The sequence below is a fragment of the Tachyglossus aculeatus genome, chromosome 2 (assembly GCF_015852505.1).
Source record: "Tachyglossus aculeatus isolate mTacAcu1 chromosome 2, mTacAcu1.pri, whole genome shotgun sequence".
Lineage (NCBI taxonomy): Eukaryota > Metazoa > Chordata > Mammalia > Monotremata > Tachyglossidae > Tachyglossus > Tachyglossus aculeatus.
The window spans coordinates 166,286,477-166,304,930 of NC_052067.1; the positions used below are offsets into that span (position 1 = coordinate 166,286,477).

General features: G+C 48.0%; 1 protein-coding gene across 1 annotated transcript in view; it reads left to right on the top strand.

Annotated features, from left to right (window-relative positions):
- The window catches only part of KRAS (KRAS proto-oncogene, GTPase), a 49,403-nt gene that overhangs the window by 21,924 nt on the left and 9,025 nt on the right, over window positions 1–18,454 (top strand). The window contains exons 3-4 of the mRNA XM_038770352.1: window positions 3,622–3,800; window positions 8,733–8,892. Coding sequence (XP_038626280.1) covers window positions 3,622–3,800; window positions 8,733–8,892 — 339 coding nt within the window. The remainder of the gene's footprint in view (window positions 1–3,621; window positions 3,801–8,732; window positions 8,893–18,454) is intronic.

The window sequence follows — 18,454 nt, forward strand, 5'->3', positions numbered from 1 at the left end:
AGCGCTTAGTCCAGTGCTCTGCACACAGTAAGCGCTCAATAAATACGATTGATTGATTGATTGATTGATCTGATGCATGGAGAGATTCGAAGACTTCGGGTCCGTCTTACGGAGTCCGTGGACGTGAGAAGCGGCGTGGCCTAATGGATAGCTCCTGGGCCTGGGAAGCAGAAGGGCATGGGTTCTCATCCCGGATCTGCTACTTGTCTGCTGTGTGACCTTGGGCGAGTCACTTCACTTCCCTGGGCTTCAGTTCCCTCGTCTGTAAAACGTGACTGTGAGCTCCACCGGGGGACAGGGACTGTCCCCCATCCTATCATATCCACTCCAGCACTTAGTACAGCGCCCGGCGCATAATGAGCGCTTAACAAATACCACAATTATTATTTATTGGGAGTCGACTGGGAGCCCTACTGAGAGCTCACTTCCTCCAGGAGGCCTTCCCAGACTGAGCCCCTTCCCTCCTCTCCCCCTCGTCCCCCTCTCCATCCCCCCCATCTTACCTCCTTCCCTTCCCCACAGCACCTGTATATATGTGTATATGTTTGTACATATTTATTACTCTATTTTACTGGTACATATCTATTCTATTTATTTTATTTTGTTAGTATGTTTGGTTTTGTTCTCTGTCTCCCCCTTTTAGACTGTGAGCCCACTGTTGGGCAGGGACTGTCTCTATATGTTGCCAATTTGTACTTCCCAAGCGCTTAGTCCAGTGCTCTGCACACAGTAAGCGCTCAATAAATACGATTGATGATGACCAGTCATAAAAAGCAGAGATTAGATGGCAAGGTCCTTGCGGGCAGGGAGCGTCTCTTTCTCATCTGGTGTAGCCTCTCTCGGGAACTTAGGAGTAGGCAGACGGTTAGGACTCAGTAAATAACTGTGAATTTTGGAGTATTCAAGGCATCGAAGAGAAATTACTGGTGGGAGAGTAGTGACGGTGTTTTATTAAGGCTTCCGACGTGCTGAGCGCTGGGATAGATTGAGGGGAATCAGACGTGTCATCATCATCAATCGTATTTATTGAGCGCTTACTATGTGCAGAGCACTGTACTAAGCGCTTGGAAAGTACAAATTGGCAACATCTAGAGACAGTCCCTACCCAACAGTGGGCTCACAGTCTAAGAGGGGGAGACAGAGAACAAAACCAAACATACTAACAAAATAAAATAAATAGAATAGATATGTACAAATAAAATAAATAAATAAATAGAGTAAAAAATATGTACAAACATATATACATATATACAGGTGCTGTGGGGAAGGGAAGGAGGGGAAGGGAAGTACGTGTCCTTGCCCAACACGGGCTCACGAGGCCGAGGTAGAACAGATATTCGATTCGTTCGTTCGGTTGTATTACTTGAGCGCTTACTGTGTGCAAAGCGCTGTACTAAGCGCTTGGGAGAGTACAATGTAACAATTGTACCTCTAGGCCATAAGCTCGTCGTAGGTGGGGAATGCGTCTGTTTATTGTTGTATTGTACTGTATTGTTGTACGGGTGCTCTGCACCCAGTAAGCGCTCAATAGCTAGAAGCGAATGAATGAATGAATGAACAATAAAATGACACATTCACTGCCCACATCTCCGTTTGACAGCAGAGAAGAGTGAGGCCCAGACGATCAAAGTGACTTGCCCAAGGTCACTCAGTAGGAAAATGGCAGAGGTGGGATTAGAACCCAGGTCCCCTGACTTCTGCTCAATAATCTTTTCGTTTCTTAGATAATCTCTGAACCGTCGCAGGCGAAATGTTAAGGAAAAAAAAGTGCTCGCTCTGTGAGCAAGTCCACTGTCAGGTGATGACGGTTTGGAGGATAAGCAGGCTTGCGGTGAGGGCCGTCAGTGATTTCACCAAGGGTGCAAGGAAGGGAAGGGAATTCCAACAGTTGGCATCGGTTGAGGGAAACCCATGCTCAGGTTTTCTACGCTGCCCTAAACCACATTGATTCATTCATTCAGTCGTATTTATCGAGCGTTTATAGTGTGCAGAGCAAGCGTGGCTCAGTGGAAAGAGCATGGGCTTGGAAGTTAGAGGTCATGGGTTCAAATTCCGCTCCTCCAGTTGTCCCAGTTGTGTGACTCTGGGCAAGTCACTTCTCTGTGCCTCAGTTACCTCATCTGTAAAATGGGGATTAAGATTGTGAGCCCCACATGGGACAACCTGATCACCCTGTATCCTCCCCAGCGCTTAGAACAGTGCTTTGCACATAGTAAGCGCTTAACAAGTACAAAAATTATTATTATAATTCGGCAACAAGTAGAGGCGATCCGTTGATGATGACATGGCTCTGAGTCATCCTCACTGGTATTTATTGAGCGCTTACCGCGCGGTGTGCCGAGCACCGTACCGAGTGCTCAAAGAGGACTATCCAACAGAGCCGGAGGCCACGTTCCCCGCCCGCGAGGAGCTCCGAATCCTGGTTCAGTAGGAGAAGTGACTATTTTATTTTACTTGTCCATATCTATTCTATTTATTTTATTTTGTTAGTGTGTTTGGTTTTGTTCTCTGTCTCCCCCTTTTAGACTGTGAGCCCACTGTTGGGTAGGGACTGTCTCTATACGTTGCCAGCTTGTACTTCCCAAGCGCTTAGTACAGTGCTCTGCACATAGTAAGCGCTCGTTGTTGGGTAGGGACCGTCTCTATATGCTTCCAACTTGTACTTCCCAAGCGCTTAGTACAGTGCTCTGCGCACAGTAAGCGCTCAATAAATACGATTGAATGAATGAATGAATACGATTGATGATGATGATGATGATGGACCGGGAACACGTCCGCCGATTCCGCGGACTCGGCAGTCTCCCGAGCGCTCAGTACGGTAGCGCCCTTTCCCGGAAGAAAGGGCCGGGTGGCCGTGCCCGCCGAGGGCTCGTGTTTTCACAACTTCCCAAGCCCGCCTGATGCTGGCCCGACGTTGGCAACCGCGGCCACAATCGAGGAGGCAGATGGAAGCCTTCCCAGACTGAGCCCCTTCCCTCCTCTCCCCCTCGTCCCCCCTCCATCCCCCCATCTTACCTCCTTCCCTTCCCCACAGCACCTGTATATATGTATATATGGTTGTACATATTTATTACTCTGTTTATTTATTTATTTATTTATTTTACTTGTGCATTTCTATCCTATTTATTTTATTTTGTTGGTATGTTTGGTTCTGTTCTCTGTCTCCCCCTTTTAGACCGTGAGCCCACTGTTGGGTAGGGACTGTCTCTATGTGTTGCCAATTTGTACTTCCCAAGCGCTTAGTACAGTGCTCTGCACATAGTAAGCGCTCAATAAATACGATTGATTGGTTGGAAGCTCTTCCGTGGTAGACCCCGCTAAAGATCTCGCCCCACGTTGCGGACAGCGGCGCTCAAAGCGGCCGACGGGACGCGTGCCGCCTTGCTCGGGGCGCGCCGTGAAGGGTGGCAGGCGGACTCCCATTTTCCGCCTCCCCGTTTTGCCATCCTTTAAACCAGCGAGATCCAGAAGCGGTAAGCCACGTCTTTGCCATTCACGCCGCTCCGTAAGTTATCGTAAGTTTGTATTTACCGATCCTTTGGTCTTCCTTCGGTGTAGCGCCCTTGACGGAAGTCGGGAGGTGTCCTCTACTAACCCCGCCGTGTGTTTCTCCTTCCTCAGGACTCCTACAGGAAACAAGTAGTAATCGATGGAGAGACGTGTCTCTTGGATATTCTCGACACCGCGGGTCAAGAGGAGTACAGTGCAATGAGGGACCAGTACATGCGGACAGGGGAGGGATTTCTGTGTGTGTTTGCCATAAATAATACTAAGTCATTTGAAGATATTCACCATTATAGGTGGGTTTTAAACTTGGCTCACTCGTAGGAAGATTAAATACGTTGGTGGGCGGCGGTGGGGGGGATCTTTTTAAAATTAACAAGCCGCTGGCCGCTCCCTGAGACCGGAGGAATTGGGATCATTCATTCATTCATTCAGTCGTATTTATTGAGCGCTTACTGTGTGCAACTTATGGTTGTACATATTTATTACTCATTTATTTTACTTGTACATATCTATCCTATTTATTTTATTTTGTTGGTATGTTTGGTTTTGTTCTCCGTCTGCCCCTTTTAGACTGTGAGCCCACTGTTGGGTAGGGACTGTCTCTATGTGTTGCCAATTTGTACTTCCCAAGCGCTTAGTACAGTGCTCTGCACATAGTAAGCGCTCAGTAAATACGATTGATGATGATGACGATGGTGTGCAGAGCGCTGTACTGGAATCGGTGGCCCTCAGAAACTCTCCTCAGATCAAGTGGAAGTTAGCCCTCTGCGGCTTCTCGCGGGAAAGACAGAACTCGCCCGAGAGTAGAAGCGTTAGAAACGATAGTCCATCCTGTTTTATCTGACTCCCATGGGGGGGGCCGTCCCTTCAGAAGAGGCCCGGCCCCATCCCTTTTGAGTCCAGCCCGCTCGTCGGTCTCCTCGCTCTTCAGATCCCCGGGCCTGGAACTTTCCAGATTAGTGTAGCCTCCGGCCGGGGTACGGAGCGGAAAGGCCTCGGCCTGTTCGAGGGGCTAAACCGTGAGGCGAGGAGAGGATGGAGGACGGGAAAGATCCATGGGCTCCGCCTGGAACCCTCTGGTTTTTCCAGAAACCAAACGTTCGCAGAGCGATATCACACCGGGTTCCTCGGTAGCCTGGTGGCTAATAATAATGATAATAATAATAATAAGAAGAATGGTATCTCTTACGTGCCAGGGACTGGCTAATAATATGTGCCAGGGACTGGCTAATAATATGTGCCAGCCTGGTGGCTAATAATAATGATAATGATAATAATAATAATAATAATAATAATAATAATGATGGTATCTCTTATGTGCCAGGGACTGTACGAAGCGCTGGGGTAGATACAAGCTATTCAGGTTGGGTACAGCTCTTTTCCCACATGGGACTCACAGTCTTAACCCCCATAATAGTAATAATGGTATTTAAATGCTTACCATGGGTCAAGTACTGTTCTAAGTGCTGGGATAGTACATGCTAATAATAATAATGGTATTTGTTTAGCGCTTACTATGTGCCGAGCTCTGTTCCAAGCACTGGGGTAGATACAGGGTAATCCGGTTGGAGACAGGCCCTGTCCCACTTGGGGCTCCCCATTTTAATGATGAAGGAACTGAGGCCCAGAGAATCAATCAATCAATCAATCGTATTTATTGAGCGCTTACTATGTGCAGAGCACTGTACTAAGCGCTTGGGAAGTACAAATTGGCAACACATAGAGACAGTCCCTACCCAACAGTGGGCTCACAGTCTAAAAGACTGTGCAAAGTGACCTGCCCAAGGCCCCACAGCAGACAGATGGAGGAGCCAGGATTAGAACCCAGGGCCTTCTGACTTCTGCTTCTTAGGGATCTCACCGCTTGCCTCTGGCACGTTCTGCCGCTCTGCCGAAGTCTTTTTTAGTACAATCCGAGTCCAGGCTGGCAGAGAAAGTGAGGACGTGAAAGGCAAAATGAACGTCTCCAAGGTAATGATACGCCAAAGGAGAAACAGCAAACTCGGGGACTTTGGAGTGGTTAGAAATCTAAGTCGCACAAGCGTTTTCCCCACCCGAGGGAGTCTGCCTTCACCAAATTCTCTTCGGGGGTGGTGGCGGACGGACGCGGCAGGGCCGTCAAAGCCCTTGGCGTCCGTTTTGTCCCGAGGGGGCGGCTCGTTAACCGCAGAACGCCCGCTCGGGACCCAACCGTTTTAATTGGGCCCCAGAGGGGTCGCGTCAGCCGTAAACATCAACTTGAGGATGTCGGGCGGCCCAACGGCAGAGTTGAGGAACGCCAATCTGCTAGGCCTTCCCCCACCCGGCGGGAAAACCCAGTGAAGGGTTTCGGACCAAGCCACCACCTCCTGTCCGTCGAATGACAAAGTTTCACCGGCTCAGGACTGTGGGCCTCATGTGGGACAGGGACTGTGTCCATCCCGATGACCTGGTATCTACCACAGTGCTTAGAACAGTGCTTGACACATAGTAAGCGCTTAACGAATACTATTATTAATAATAATAAGAATAATAATAATGTTGGCATTTGTTAAGCGCTTACTAGGTGCAAAGCACTGTTCCAAGCGCTTGGGGGGGGATACAAAGTGATCAGGTTGTCCCACGTGGGGCTCACAGTCTTCATCCCCATTTTACAGATGAGGTAACTGAGGCTCAGAGAAGTTAAGTGATTTGCCCAAGGTCACACAGCAGACATGTGGCGGAGCCGGGATTCGAACCCATGACCTCTGACTCCAAAGCCCGGGCTCTTTCCACTGAGCCACGCTGCTTCTCTTATTATTAGCATATTATTATTAGCTTGTATCCCTCCCAGCGCTTAGGACAGTAGTTGACACACACTAAGCAGTAGCTCTCACACACACACACACACACACACACACACACACACACACACACACGCAGCATGGCTCAATGGAAAGAGCACAGGCTTGGGAGTCAGAGGTCATGGGTTCAAATCCCGGCTCCGCCAATTGTCATCTGTGTGACTTTGGGCAAGTCACTTAACTTCTCTGTGCCTCAGTTACCTCATCCGTAAAATGGGGATGAAGACTGTGAGCCCCAAGGGGGACAACCTGATCACCTTGTAACCTCCCCAGCGCTTAGAACAGTGCTTTGCACATAGTAAGCGCTTAACAAATGCCATCATCCTCATCCTCATCACTAAGCGCTTAACAGATGCAGCATGGCGTAGCAGAGAGAGCACTGGGCTGCGAGTCAGAAAGTCATGGATTCTAATCCCAGCTCTGCCACCTGTCTGCTGGGTGGCCTTGGGCAAGTCACTTCACTTCTCTGGGCTTCAGTTACCTCGTCTGGAAAATGGGGATTGAGACTGTTAAACCCATTCATTCATTCATTCATTGTCGTATTTGTTGAGCGCTTACTGTGTGCAGAGCATTGTGCTAAGCGCTTGGGAAGTACAAGCTGGCAACATATAGAGACGGTCCTTATCCAACAATGGGCTCACAGTCTGTGGATAATAATGATAATAATAATAATAATGGTGGTATTTGTTAAGCGCTTACTATGTGCAAAGCACTGTTCTAAGCGCTGGGGGGATACAAGGTGATCAGGTTGTCCCTCTTGGGGCTCACAGTCTTAATCCCCATTTTACAGATGAGGTAACTGAGGCACAGAGAAGTTAAGTGACTTGCCCAAGGTCACACAGCTGACAAGTGGGGAAGTCTGGATTCGAACCCAAGACCCCTGACTCCCAAGCCCACGCTCTTTCCACGGAGCCATGCTGCTTCAAGGAACTGTGTCCAACCTGATTGTTCGTATCCACCCAGTGCTTAGTACGGTTCCTGGCACATAGTGAGCGCTTAACAAATACCATAATTATTATTCATTATTATCATTACCAGTAGGCCAGTAAGCTACGTTCCAAGCTAGCGCGGAGAGAGAAGAGGAAATTGGCGATGGGTTTTTCCTTTCGTTCTCTGAGAAATGCTTCAGTTCTGCCAGATGGCTCAATTCATTTGTTAACGTCCTCTAGAAAGAAGTAGGAAAAGCTGTAGTGATAATTGTTCTGGCGCGTACTCTAGGCTAAGCACTGGGTTGGATACAAGATCCTCAGGTCCCTCGTGAGGGCCACCACCTAGGAGGGAGAACAGGGATCCAATCCCCGGTTTGCAGACGAGGGAACTGAGGCCCAGAGAAGTGCAGTGACTTGCCCGAGGTCACCCAGCAGGTGAGCGGCGGAGCCGGGATTAGAACCCAGGCCCCCTGTCTCCCAGGCCCGGGTCCTTTCCACTAGTCCAGGCTGCTCCTCTGGGTTTACCGCGGTTCAGTACGTTCGTGACCGTGCAGCCCACAGATGGCTAATAGGGGGCTGTTAACAGAAATTGGAAAGTTCACCTCTGATGATGAGAACTCTTGCCCTTCTTCCAAACGTCCTCGGGGCTGACGAGGTTTTGGTTCCGGCCTCAGCTCGACCATTTATGTCCCGCACGGCAAAGACTCCAACCAGCGTTGTCCTTGGCCCCACCTGAGAACAGGTAGCTTCACACATGTGGGGAGAAAAGATCAGACTCTCCATTCTCCTACCCCAGAAATGCCAAATCCAAGCAGAGAATAAGATTTGTTTCCTCCTCTAAAATGGGGATTAAGACTGTGAGCTCCATGTGGGACGGGGCTGTGTTTAACCTGTTTATCGTGCATCTGCCCCAGGGCTTAGTACAGCGTCTGGCACATAGTAAGTGCTTAACAAATCCCACAATGATTATTATTATTATTTTTTTAAAAAGACCAGATTTTTATCACTTGTAAAGGCGTTTACAGGTTCAGTTCTTGCGGCACGCCTCCAATCCTTTGGGCACTTTTCCCGTGGTTTCAATACCGGCAGGTATCCATCATGCCTGCCGGCAGCCAGACGTCCGACGTGGAAATGTCCTTTTGTTCGGACGGCCTCAGCCAGTCAGTTATATTTGTTGAGCGCTTACTGTGGGCAGAGCACTGTACTAAACGCTGGGGAGAGGACAATAGAACAGACAACGTTCCCCGCCCACAAGAGTTTTAGAGTCCAGAAAAATGGCCCCGTCTGGCCACCTTCCATTCCAGAAATACTTTTCGAGAGCTCGCCAACCGGATTTTGAATGTGGGCCTCCGTCAAGCCGAGCAGTAGCGAGGGAAGGGGGTTCGGGGTGGCTGGGGAGTCCCTTGTGCCACTCCGAAATGCGTGTGCGTCCCCTTCTTTGGCTGTGCTAATGCCTCTCCTTGTTGTTTTCCAGAGAACAGATAAAAAGAGTTAAAGATTCCGAAGATGTCCCCATGGTCTTAGTAGGAAACAAATGCGATTTGCCTTCCAGAACGGTAGATACAAAACAAGCTCAGGATTTAGCTAGAAGTTACGGCATCCCTTTCATCGAAACCTCAGCGAAGACGAGACAGGTAAGGAAAAAACCCGAAAAAACATACTCCTTCCTTCCCCCCCCATCACCTCTCCCCCAACCACTTTTTTTTTTTTTTTTAATTTGGACAAACCGCGCGGTCCGTTTCAGTTTGGGGCAGTGACCGGTAACCGTAGGGCATCTTCTAATCTTAACCTGTGGTAAGGTGAACCCATGGTATTTACTGAGCGCTTCCCATGGGCCGAGCACCATACTAAGCGCTCGGGAGAGTATGCTAAAATGGGACCGGCAGACGCGTACCCTGCCCTTAGGGATCTTACAGTCTAGAAGAATGCATTCATATGAAAGTTATCCGAGGAAAAGGGCAACTGGGTCCCCCTCTTTATAACACCCCTCTCTTTCCACATGTCCCCGCTCCCACTTATGACAGAGCGGGGAACCGATAAAAGGAAAAGATGGAATGTCAAAGGAGGCCATAATTCGTCCTCCCCCCACCAAGGCCCCTGCTCACGTTGGCAGTCGTGACTCGGTTGGCAGACAGACGATCGCCCTTTCTTGCCATCGAAAGCCGCCTCCTCCCGCTTCGAGCCTTGGCGATGTCTGCAGTCCCAACTCAATCAATCAATCAATCGTATTTATTGAGCGCTTACTGTGTGCAGAGCACTGTACTAAGCGCTTGGGAAGTACAAGCTGGCAACATCTAGAGACAGTCCCTACCCAACAGTGGGCTCACAGTCTAGAAGGGGGAGACAGAGAACAAAACCAAACGTACTAACAAAATAAAATAAATAGAATAGATAGGTACAAGTAAAATAAATAAATAAGTAGAGTAATAAATATGTACAAACATATATACATATGTCAGTCAGTGGTATTTATTGAGCGCTTTCTGTGTGCAGAGCACTGTACCAAGTGCTTGAGAGAGGACAATACGGCAATATAACAAAGGCCCTGCCCATGAGTGACTTCAGAAATGCAACAAATACGGGGCGTTGTGGAAAAACTCCTCACAGCCTGTGCAGGCCCAACCTTAAAAGTTCTGGAAGCACGTAACAATAATAATGATGGCATTTGTTAAGTGCTTACTATGTGCAAAGCACTGTTCTAAGCACTGGATTGATAATAATTATGGCATTTGTTAAGCGCTTACTATGCACCAGGCATTGTACTAAGCGCTGGGGTGGATACAAGCAAATCAGGTTGGACACAGTTCTGTCCCGCACAGGGCTCGCCGTGTTCACCCCCATTTTATCGATGAGGTCACTGAGGCACAGAGAAGTGAAATGGCTGGCCCAAGGCCACACAGGAGACAAGTGGCGGAGCTGGGATTAGAACCCGTGACCTTCTGACTCTTAGGCTCGGGCTCTCTCCACTTCGCCACGGTGCTCCTCTTCAAGGCCTCCTGTTCCCCTATTTTTACCCCCAGGAACGTGATTTTTGCCTATTTCCAAAAGAGGCTTTCGTTCTCAAACAGTTGTCCTCTGGCGAGCAATCCTTTACGGAGGCCTTTAAAGCACAGGTTTAGAAATGTAAGCAATCCAGATTCCTAGTTTCTTTGCTCTCTGACAAAACCAGTCTTGTGGCCTTAGATTTGACTGTAGCCTTCAATTGCCAATACATTATTTTATCAGGAACAGTATTAGAGATGCCGGTAATACAGTCCTCTAGGCTGTGAACTCATTGTGGGCAGGGAACGTGTCTACCGACGTTGTCATCTTGTTCTCTCCCAAGCGCTTAGTATAGTGCTCCGCACACAGTAAGCTCTTAATCGATAGAAGAATTTAAATGTTCAAGATAATGCAACAATTCCTTCATTTTCTATTCTCTTGAACATTTCAATGTTCAAAAGTGTTGTTGACGCAATATGTCTAATTTAAAATTCAACTTAAGTAGAAGACCTAATCTGTTTCTTTTATAGTAGGGGGGATTGAGACAGCCCCGTACAATTTAGAATTAACATTGTAGAAGTATTTTAAGGTCCTTCTTCAAACTTACAAATCTACATCCACTTAATTGGTTGATGTGACATTTCAAACAGGGTTGTTTTTTTTTTAAGCTATCTGGTCACTCTTGTCAATTTTTATCTGAGTTGGTTTTTTAAAACCGTAGAATTGGTCGAAGCATTTACTACTTAAAGAATTTTTGAGCAGTAGTTTCAAAACGAAAAAAGTCTTTCTTCTTCTCTCCCCTTCCTCCCACCCCTAACCATACCCCACAGTGTTAATTATTTTTACCCAGAAAAAGATCTTCTAGATCTGCACCTAAAATATCCGTGTCATGGAGTGACACATTCCTGGTCTTCATAGGAATTGTAAAATAATGAAACACTCTGCCTGCCGTGGAAATCATTCCCAAACCACAAGAGATGTAGTTCAAATGGAATGTAAATGGAATGATGCATGTCTCTTGGGGGTAAATTCTATATAAATAGTCCTGCCCCCGATAGCTCAGATGAGATTAAATATGAAAAATGGGAGAAGAAAGAAGTCCACCCCTGAAATCTTTTTTTTTTTTCTTGAATGTGTCTAGCTATGACTTCAGTCTTTTAGCTTGGCTTTTAATATTCGAGCATGTGATATCTCGATTCGCTGGCGGAGCACTTCTAAATCACTGCGTTTAGATTCTTTTACGTCGATTTGCTCAACTCTGACCTAATGAAGCATTGGCAAATTCAGTCCCTGATTTCTGTCGCCGTGATGGCCTGATCCCTGATCATTTGCTCAGAAATCGAGACTTGAAAGTCTGCTTACCTGCATCTGCCTTAAAACTCTGGAAATAGTTCATTCATTCAGTCGTATTTATTGAACGCTTACTGTGCGCAGAGCACTGTACTAAGCGCTTAGGAAGTACAAGTCGGCAACATATAGAGACGGTCCCTACCCAACAACAGGCTAACGGTCTAGAAGCGGGAGACAGACAACAAAATAAAACATGTGGACAGGTGTCAAGTCGTCAGAACAAATAGAATTAGTCCGTACAATGTGCAGAGCACTGTGCTAAGCGCTTGGGAGAGTCCCAGTAAACCAGAATGAACAGAAAACACCCCCCCCAACACAAGGAGCTCACGGTTTTGGGGTTTTTTTCCACCTGCATTTGGGCGAACACATGTAGACTCGCTTTGTATGTAGAACGATGGTTTGGATGGTTTTGAGTGGGTCTAGCCCTGACTTCAGTCTGGTACTTCGGCTCTTAATATTCGAGGAGCCCGTGACACCTCGATCTGCGGACGGAGCACTTCCAAATCGCTGCTTTTAGGTTCTTTTCCGTAGACTTGGGTTGCTAAATCCCGACCTAATGAAACGTTTTCAAATGCCACGGTACTCCGGGGGTGATCCGTTGACGTGGTCAGAGCTGTCGGGAGGAAGGGTCGTCGGAGAGGGCTGCCTTCCTCCTCCTGTGGCGTTTGAGGTGGCATTTGAGCGCTTCCTCTTGTTCAGAGCACTGCGCTGAGGGCTTGGGAAAGTGGGATAGAATCGAGTCGGTCAACACACTAGTCCTCTCGACTGGAAGCTCGTTGCGGGCAGGGAATGTGTCCGTTAGCTGTACTCTCCCAAGCGCTTAGTCCAGTGCTCTGCACACAGTAAGCGCTCAGTAAATACGCTCGAATGACTGATACACACCCTGCCCATAAGGAGCTTACAGTCTACGGGTTAGTGTGGCTAATTGCACGTGTTTTAACTGAGGGTATAAAAACCAACTTCCACGTTGAATTTTCTCAAGTGGCTCTCTGTTTTTAATGGTTGCGTACTTGTTAGGTGCTTACTAAGTGCCAAGCCAAGATCATCAGGTCCCATGTGGGAGTCACAGTCGAAGTAGGAGGGAGCACGGCCACTGAATCCCCATTTAGCAGGTGAGGGGACTGAGGCCCAGAGCAGAGAAGTGACTTGTCCAAGGTCACACAGGTGGTGGCAGACCTGGGATTAGAACCCAGGTCCTCCGACACCCCAGCCCGGGCCCTTTCCACTAGGCCGTTCTGCCTGGAGAGACTCAGACCCGATCCCTCAGTCTCTCAAGCTCATCGAACGATCGGTTGTATTTATTGAGCACTCACCGTGATGCCGAGCAGCGTACTGAGCGCTCGGGAGAGTCCAACACAGCCATGGAGCGGACCCATTCCCTGCCCACAGCGAGCTCATCGCTTCCAGCCCAGCCCGGGGCCTTGGGGGAGAGAAGGCCCACGTCCTAACTCGGCATGAGAACGGGCGAATCGCCCTTCTGCAATTTGCAGTTACGCCGTCCCGGCTCCGCCACGTGTCTGCTGTGTGACCTTGGGCAAGTCACTTAATCAATCAATCAATCAATCGTATTTATTGAGCGCTTACTGTGTGCAGAGCACTGAACTAAGCGCTTGGGAAGTACAAGTTGGCAACTTAACTTCTCAGAGCCTCAGCTCCCTCATCTGTAAAATGGGGATGAAGACTGTGAGCCCCACGTGGGACAACCTGATCACCTTGTATCCCCCCCAGCGCTTAGAACAGTGCTTTGCACGTAGTAAGCGCTTAACAAATGCCATCATCATCATTATTATTATTATTAAGATCCAAACTCGAACGTCTTGGCTTTTCTCTGGGGCTCGGGGCCCGAGCTGGCTTTCATGCAGGATCGCTTCTGTAAATTAGTGTGACATTTTTGAGTCCAATATACTAACCGGTGTGGACAAAGGATTCGATTTGCTACTGGGCCGGGGCTCTTCTTTTGGAAATCCTCTCCTCTCCCGCCCCCGTAAAGTTGACTCATTCTTGAAAAGGGGATTGGGCAGTGAGAGCCATTGATTTAAAAACAAAACAAAACTACTAAGCAGTCTAGCTATTTCACCCTTGAAAATGGGATCGTGCATTGAGGTCGTTAGGTTAGAAAAAACTACTACTACTTACAGTGTAGTTATTTCTAGAAGCCCCTCTAACATTCATTCATTCGGTCGTGTTTATTGAGCGCTTACTGTGGGCATAGCACTGAACTAAGCGCTTAACAAACACATACACACCGTGTGCACGGTGTCATTTCTAGAAAACTGAAGGGAGCCGTATCAATTGGCCTGCTGGACTTTGAGGATCCGCCCTCCCCTAAGGAGAACACCTTCTTTCAACTTTTAATTGACCCACAAGGAATGGAAACTCTTGCCCGTTCTCCAGGTGGAGAACTTTTTTCCGTGTACAGTTGTTTTGTTCCATCAGTGCTAGGTGACTAACAAAAAGCGTCAGGTGGCAACCAAATCTCTCCTTAGTTGACACCGTTTAGAGACCGTTGACGAAAGATGGGGGGGACAGCGGAACTTTTGTTTTTTTTTGTCAATTTTAGCTTATTGGGGTCAACCGAGTGTTTTGGGAATCACGCAGCCTCATCGACTGAAAGGAGGAAGGTCTTTCCTGGTAAAACTATCGGCAGTTCTTAGGCAATTCTCTGACGGTCTGGAGGATTTCTTAAAACGTGAATCAAAAGCCTTTTGCGTCGAGGGCTCTCCCAGTCTATATACTTTGAGTTCTGGCTGTTTATTTTGAATCTTATAATAGGTATGAGGCACTCCGTATAAATCCTCAAAAGGACATTTTGCAGAGTCAGAGTTTTGAAGAAAGGGATCGGGGCGGATAATCGGCTCTTTCGAAATGGAACTGTATTTTCATCATGGTACGGATTCCCAGCGCTTGGTGGGAAAGTTCCCAGTTCTGGAATAACGACTGATCCATGATAACACTCTCTCAGGAGGCGGAGACCTGACCGTGACTTCTTGGTGGTGGGCATGGTTTCTTTCCCAATCTCTTTTCCTCTTCTCCCTGCATCGCCGAAAGGAAAATCACATTCTCAGTTTTTGGTGATGGAGAAGTTTGCGTCGAAGCATCCGATCTGATGTTTGAAATCAGGCCGCAATCAGATAGTCTGTGGAACGGGGCCCAAACGGTCTTGCCCGGCGTGTGTTTGGCATTTGAGCATTTGCAGATGATGCTATTTATTTTCCCTTACATAAGAAAGATGTAAAAGGACATCGAGAAAATATGAGCGTTACTTGGTTCCATTTTTATTTATTTATTTTTAGCTTTTTATTTTTTATTTCTCAAGCAGAGGGGATCCATTTATGAAGATACATAACATGGTGTGATTGTCCCTTGCTGTTGTTAAAAATAGGGTTGCCTTAGAACCTCCAATCAAACGGACTTTTCTATATAAAGACAATCCTTAATACATTTTCTTTAGGGATCAGCTGACTAAAAATATCACCCCGTCCCTTCATTCTCCAGATGGAAATTCAGGCTCAGATGACTTTTCTTTCTGCTAAAGTGTTTGTAGGGAGCTTAGCCGGTGTAAGTGGAAGTGCGGAATAAGTTGAGTCAATTTTTTGGAGGGGAGGTGGGTGGGAGGGAAGGGGAGAGGAAGAGATCTTGCATAACCTAAGAAGTGAATCTGCAAAAATAAAACCTGCCTTCTAGGCACTGCCGATTTCCCAGAGAGCCACCCCGCCTTTTAAAAGGCAGATTATCCAGATTGGGTCGTTTTAAGCCTACCCTTACCTGCTAAGTGCTTAGTACAGTTCTCTGCACATAGTAAGCGCTCAATAAATACGATTGATGATGGACTAGATGACCCCCAGACACCTTCTAGCTCGAAGTCTTGCATCACTGTCCCACCTTCAACGCACACATCCCCATCAAATTTTTGCAGTGGTGCAGATTTCCACAGTATTTACAATGTGGCGAAAGGTTCTTCTTCTTCTTATTATTAGGAATAATAATTATACTAGTAATAATTGTATTTGTTAGGCACTTACTATGTGCCAAGCGCTAGTCCGTGCGCTGGGGTAGCTACAAGATAATCAGGTTGGACACAGTCCCTGTCCCACCTAGGCTTTACAGTCTTCATCCCCCTTTTCCAGATGAGAGAACGTCGGCCCACAGAAATGAAGTGACTTGCCCAAGGTCACACAGCAGACAGATGGCAGAGCTGGGATTCGAATCCAGGTCCTTCTGATTTCCAGGCTTGGGCTGGAGCCATTATAGCCAGGTTGTCATTGGAGCAGGTTTTAAGAAGCAGCGTGGCTGGAGAGTCAGAGGTTGTGGGTTCCAGGCCCGGCTCCGCCACTTGTCAGCTGTGTGACTTTGGGCAGGTCACTTCCCTTCTCTGTGCCTCCGTTACCTCCTCTGTAAAATGGGGGTTAAGACCCACCTGGGACAACCCGATAACCTTGTATCTCTCTCAGTGCTTGGCACCTCGTAAGCGCTTAACAAGTACCACGTTTATTTTATTTTATCTTATTTTTATACCGTGAGGAGAGCAATAACCGAGAAGATGGTGTTGGGGTAAAGATATGGAGACCGTCTCCTGCCACCAGGCTGACTGAAAATGGACCATTAAATTCAGGACTTGACCGACTAAATTCACGGACCTCAGTGGAATGTGCAATTTGGGGTCCCTCCGCAGGCTGAAGTACATTTAGCCATTTGAGGAAGGCAGAATATCGACACCGAAGCATTTACCTCCTTGAAGGCCCTTTTGCTAAAGATTGCCCGTTTTAGTCATTTTGGTAGTAAATGAATATATTCTTTCCGTTGGAAGAGAGTGAGACAGAGAGAGATGCTAACCGCTAATCGGGTTGGACACAGGCTTGTTTTCAGAGCCTGACTTTTTCACGAACACCTTTCGATCCCTGAAGGCCAATTACACCATATGGGGCTTTCCCATAGCCGAGAGTGGTGGCCCTTGTTATAATTGTTGTTGTTAATAATAATAATGATAGTCACAAGCACATACTATGTGCCGAGCACTGTTCTAAACCCTGGGATAGACAGAAGATAAAACTTAGGTTGAACACAATCCGTGTCCCACGTGGGGTTTCCAGTCTAGGAGAGAGATGAGGTATTGAATCCCCATTTTCCAGATGAGGCAGCTGAGGTCCAGAGCAATGAAATGACTCGACCGAGGTCACCCAGCTGACAAGCGGCCGAGCTGGGATTAGAACCCAGGTCCTCTGACTCCCGGGAGGCTACCTCTCGTGATGATCGGATTGACTGTTTGTCCAAGCGAAGGTCGTAGTTTCAGCGTCCGCCCCAGGAAATTGTGGATGAACCGAACCTTAAAGGAGGTGTGTTTTACAACGCGGAGAAGGGAGGATGCTTTTTATACATTGGTGAGAGAGATTCGACAGCACAGATTGAAAAAAATCAGCAAAGAAGAAAAGACACCTGGCCGTGTGACAATTAAAAAATGTCTTGTAACGTAACCCGGTGAGTCTGCGCTATTAACTTGTGGCAGAAAGCTGACAATCCCTTGGAAGGTAAACAGAAATTCTGTTTCTAACGCTCCTTGGCAATCTGTCGGGTGTCAGTCAGGCTACAGGAGAGGCAAGAACGTGGTTTTTTTTTTTCCCTGTCGTAATTCCCATCGACTCTGAAATCATAGACAGCCTTGCATCTTTCTTCTTTTCTTTCATAAAGCGCACGGTGCGAAGGGCGGCTTGGCTAGGTGTTTGAGGCTGGATGGGCCGGGGGCCCAGGACCGCTGAAACCCCGGCATTTCGGGGGATAAATGGGACTCTCGGAGCCAGGCTGGGAGAGCTCCTAGACTGGAAGCTCGTTGAGGGCAGGGAACTTGTCTGCCAACTAATAGTCATATAATAATAATGGGATTGGTTAAGCGCTTTCTACGTGCCAGGCGCTATTTAAAGTGCTAGGGTAAGTAATAATGGTGGCATTTATTAAGCACTTACTATGTGCAAAGCACTGTTCTAAGTGCCGGGGAGGTTACAAGGTGGTCAGGTTGTCCCACGTGGGGCTCACAGTCTTAATCCCCATTTTACAGATGAGGTAACTGAGGCCCAGGGAAGTTAAATGACCTGCCCAGAGTCACCCAGCTGACAAGTGGCGGAGCCGGGATTTGAACCCATGACCTCTGACTCCAAAGCTCGTGCTCTTTCCACCGAGCCACGCTGCTTCTCTAGGTACAAGGTAATCGGGTTGGACCCAGCCCCTGTCCCACATGGGGTTCCCAGTCTTAACCCCCAGATGAGGGCACTGAGGCCCAGAGAAGTGAAACAACCTCCCCAAGGTCACACAGCAGACGGGAGCCCCTTCCTCCCTCTCCCCCTCGTCCCCCCTCCATCCCCCCCATCTTACCTCCTTCCCTTCCCCACAGCACCTGTATGTATGTATATATGTTTGTACATATTTATTACTCTATTTATTTTACTTGTACATATCTATTCTATTTATTTTATTTTGTTAGTATGTTTGGTTTTGTTCTCCGTCTCCCCCTTTTAGACTGGGAGCCCACTGTTGGGTAGGGACTGTCTCTATATGTTGCCAACTTGTACTTCCCAAGCGCTTAGTCCAGTGCTCTGCACACAGTAAGCGCTCAATGAATACGACCGATCGATGGTGTGGCGGAGCCGGGATTGGAACCCAGGTCCGCCTCTGGCCACTGGGTCGTTTGCTGTTTGGCTGCCCTGTGGCACTTGGTCATCCCGCAGTCTCCCAAGCGTTTAGCACAGCGCCGTGCCCCCAGGAAGCGGTCGGTGAGTACCGCTGATGACGAGAGCCTCCCGACGGGGCTGGGGCACCCAGCTGGGGCTGAGGAGCGCCCGGATGGAGGCCCACTGAGGCAGCCTCGCCCGGCGA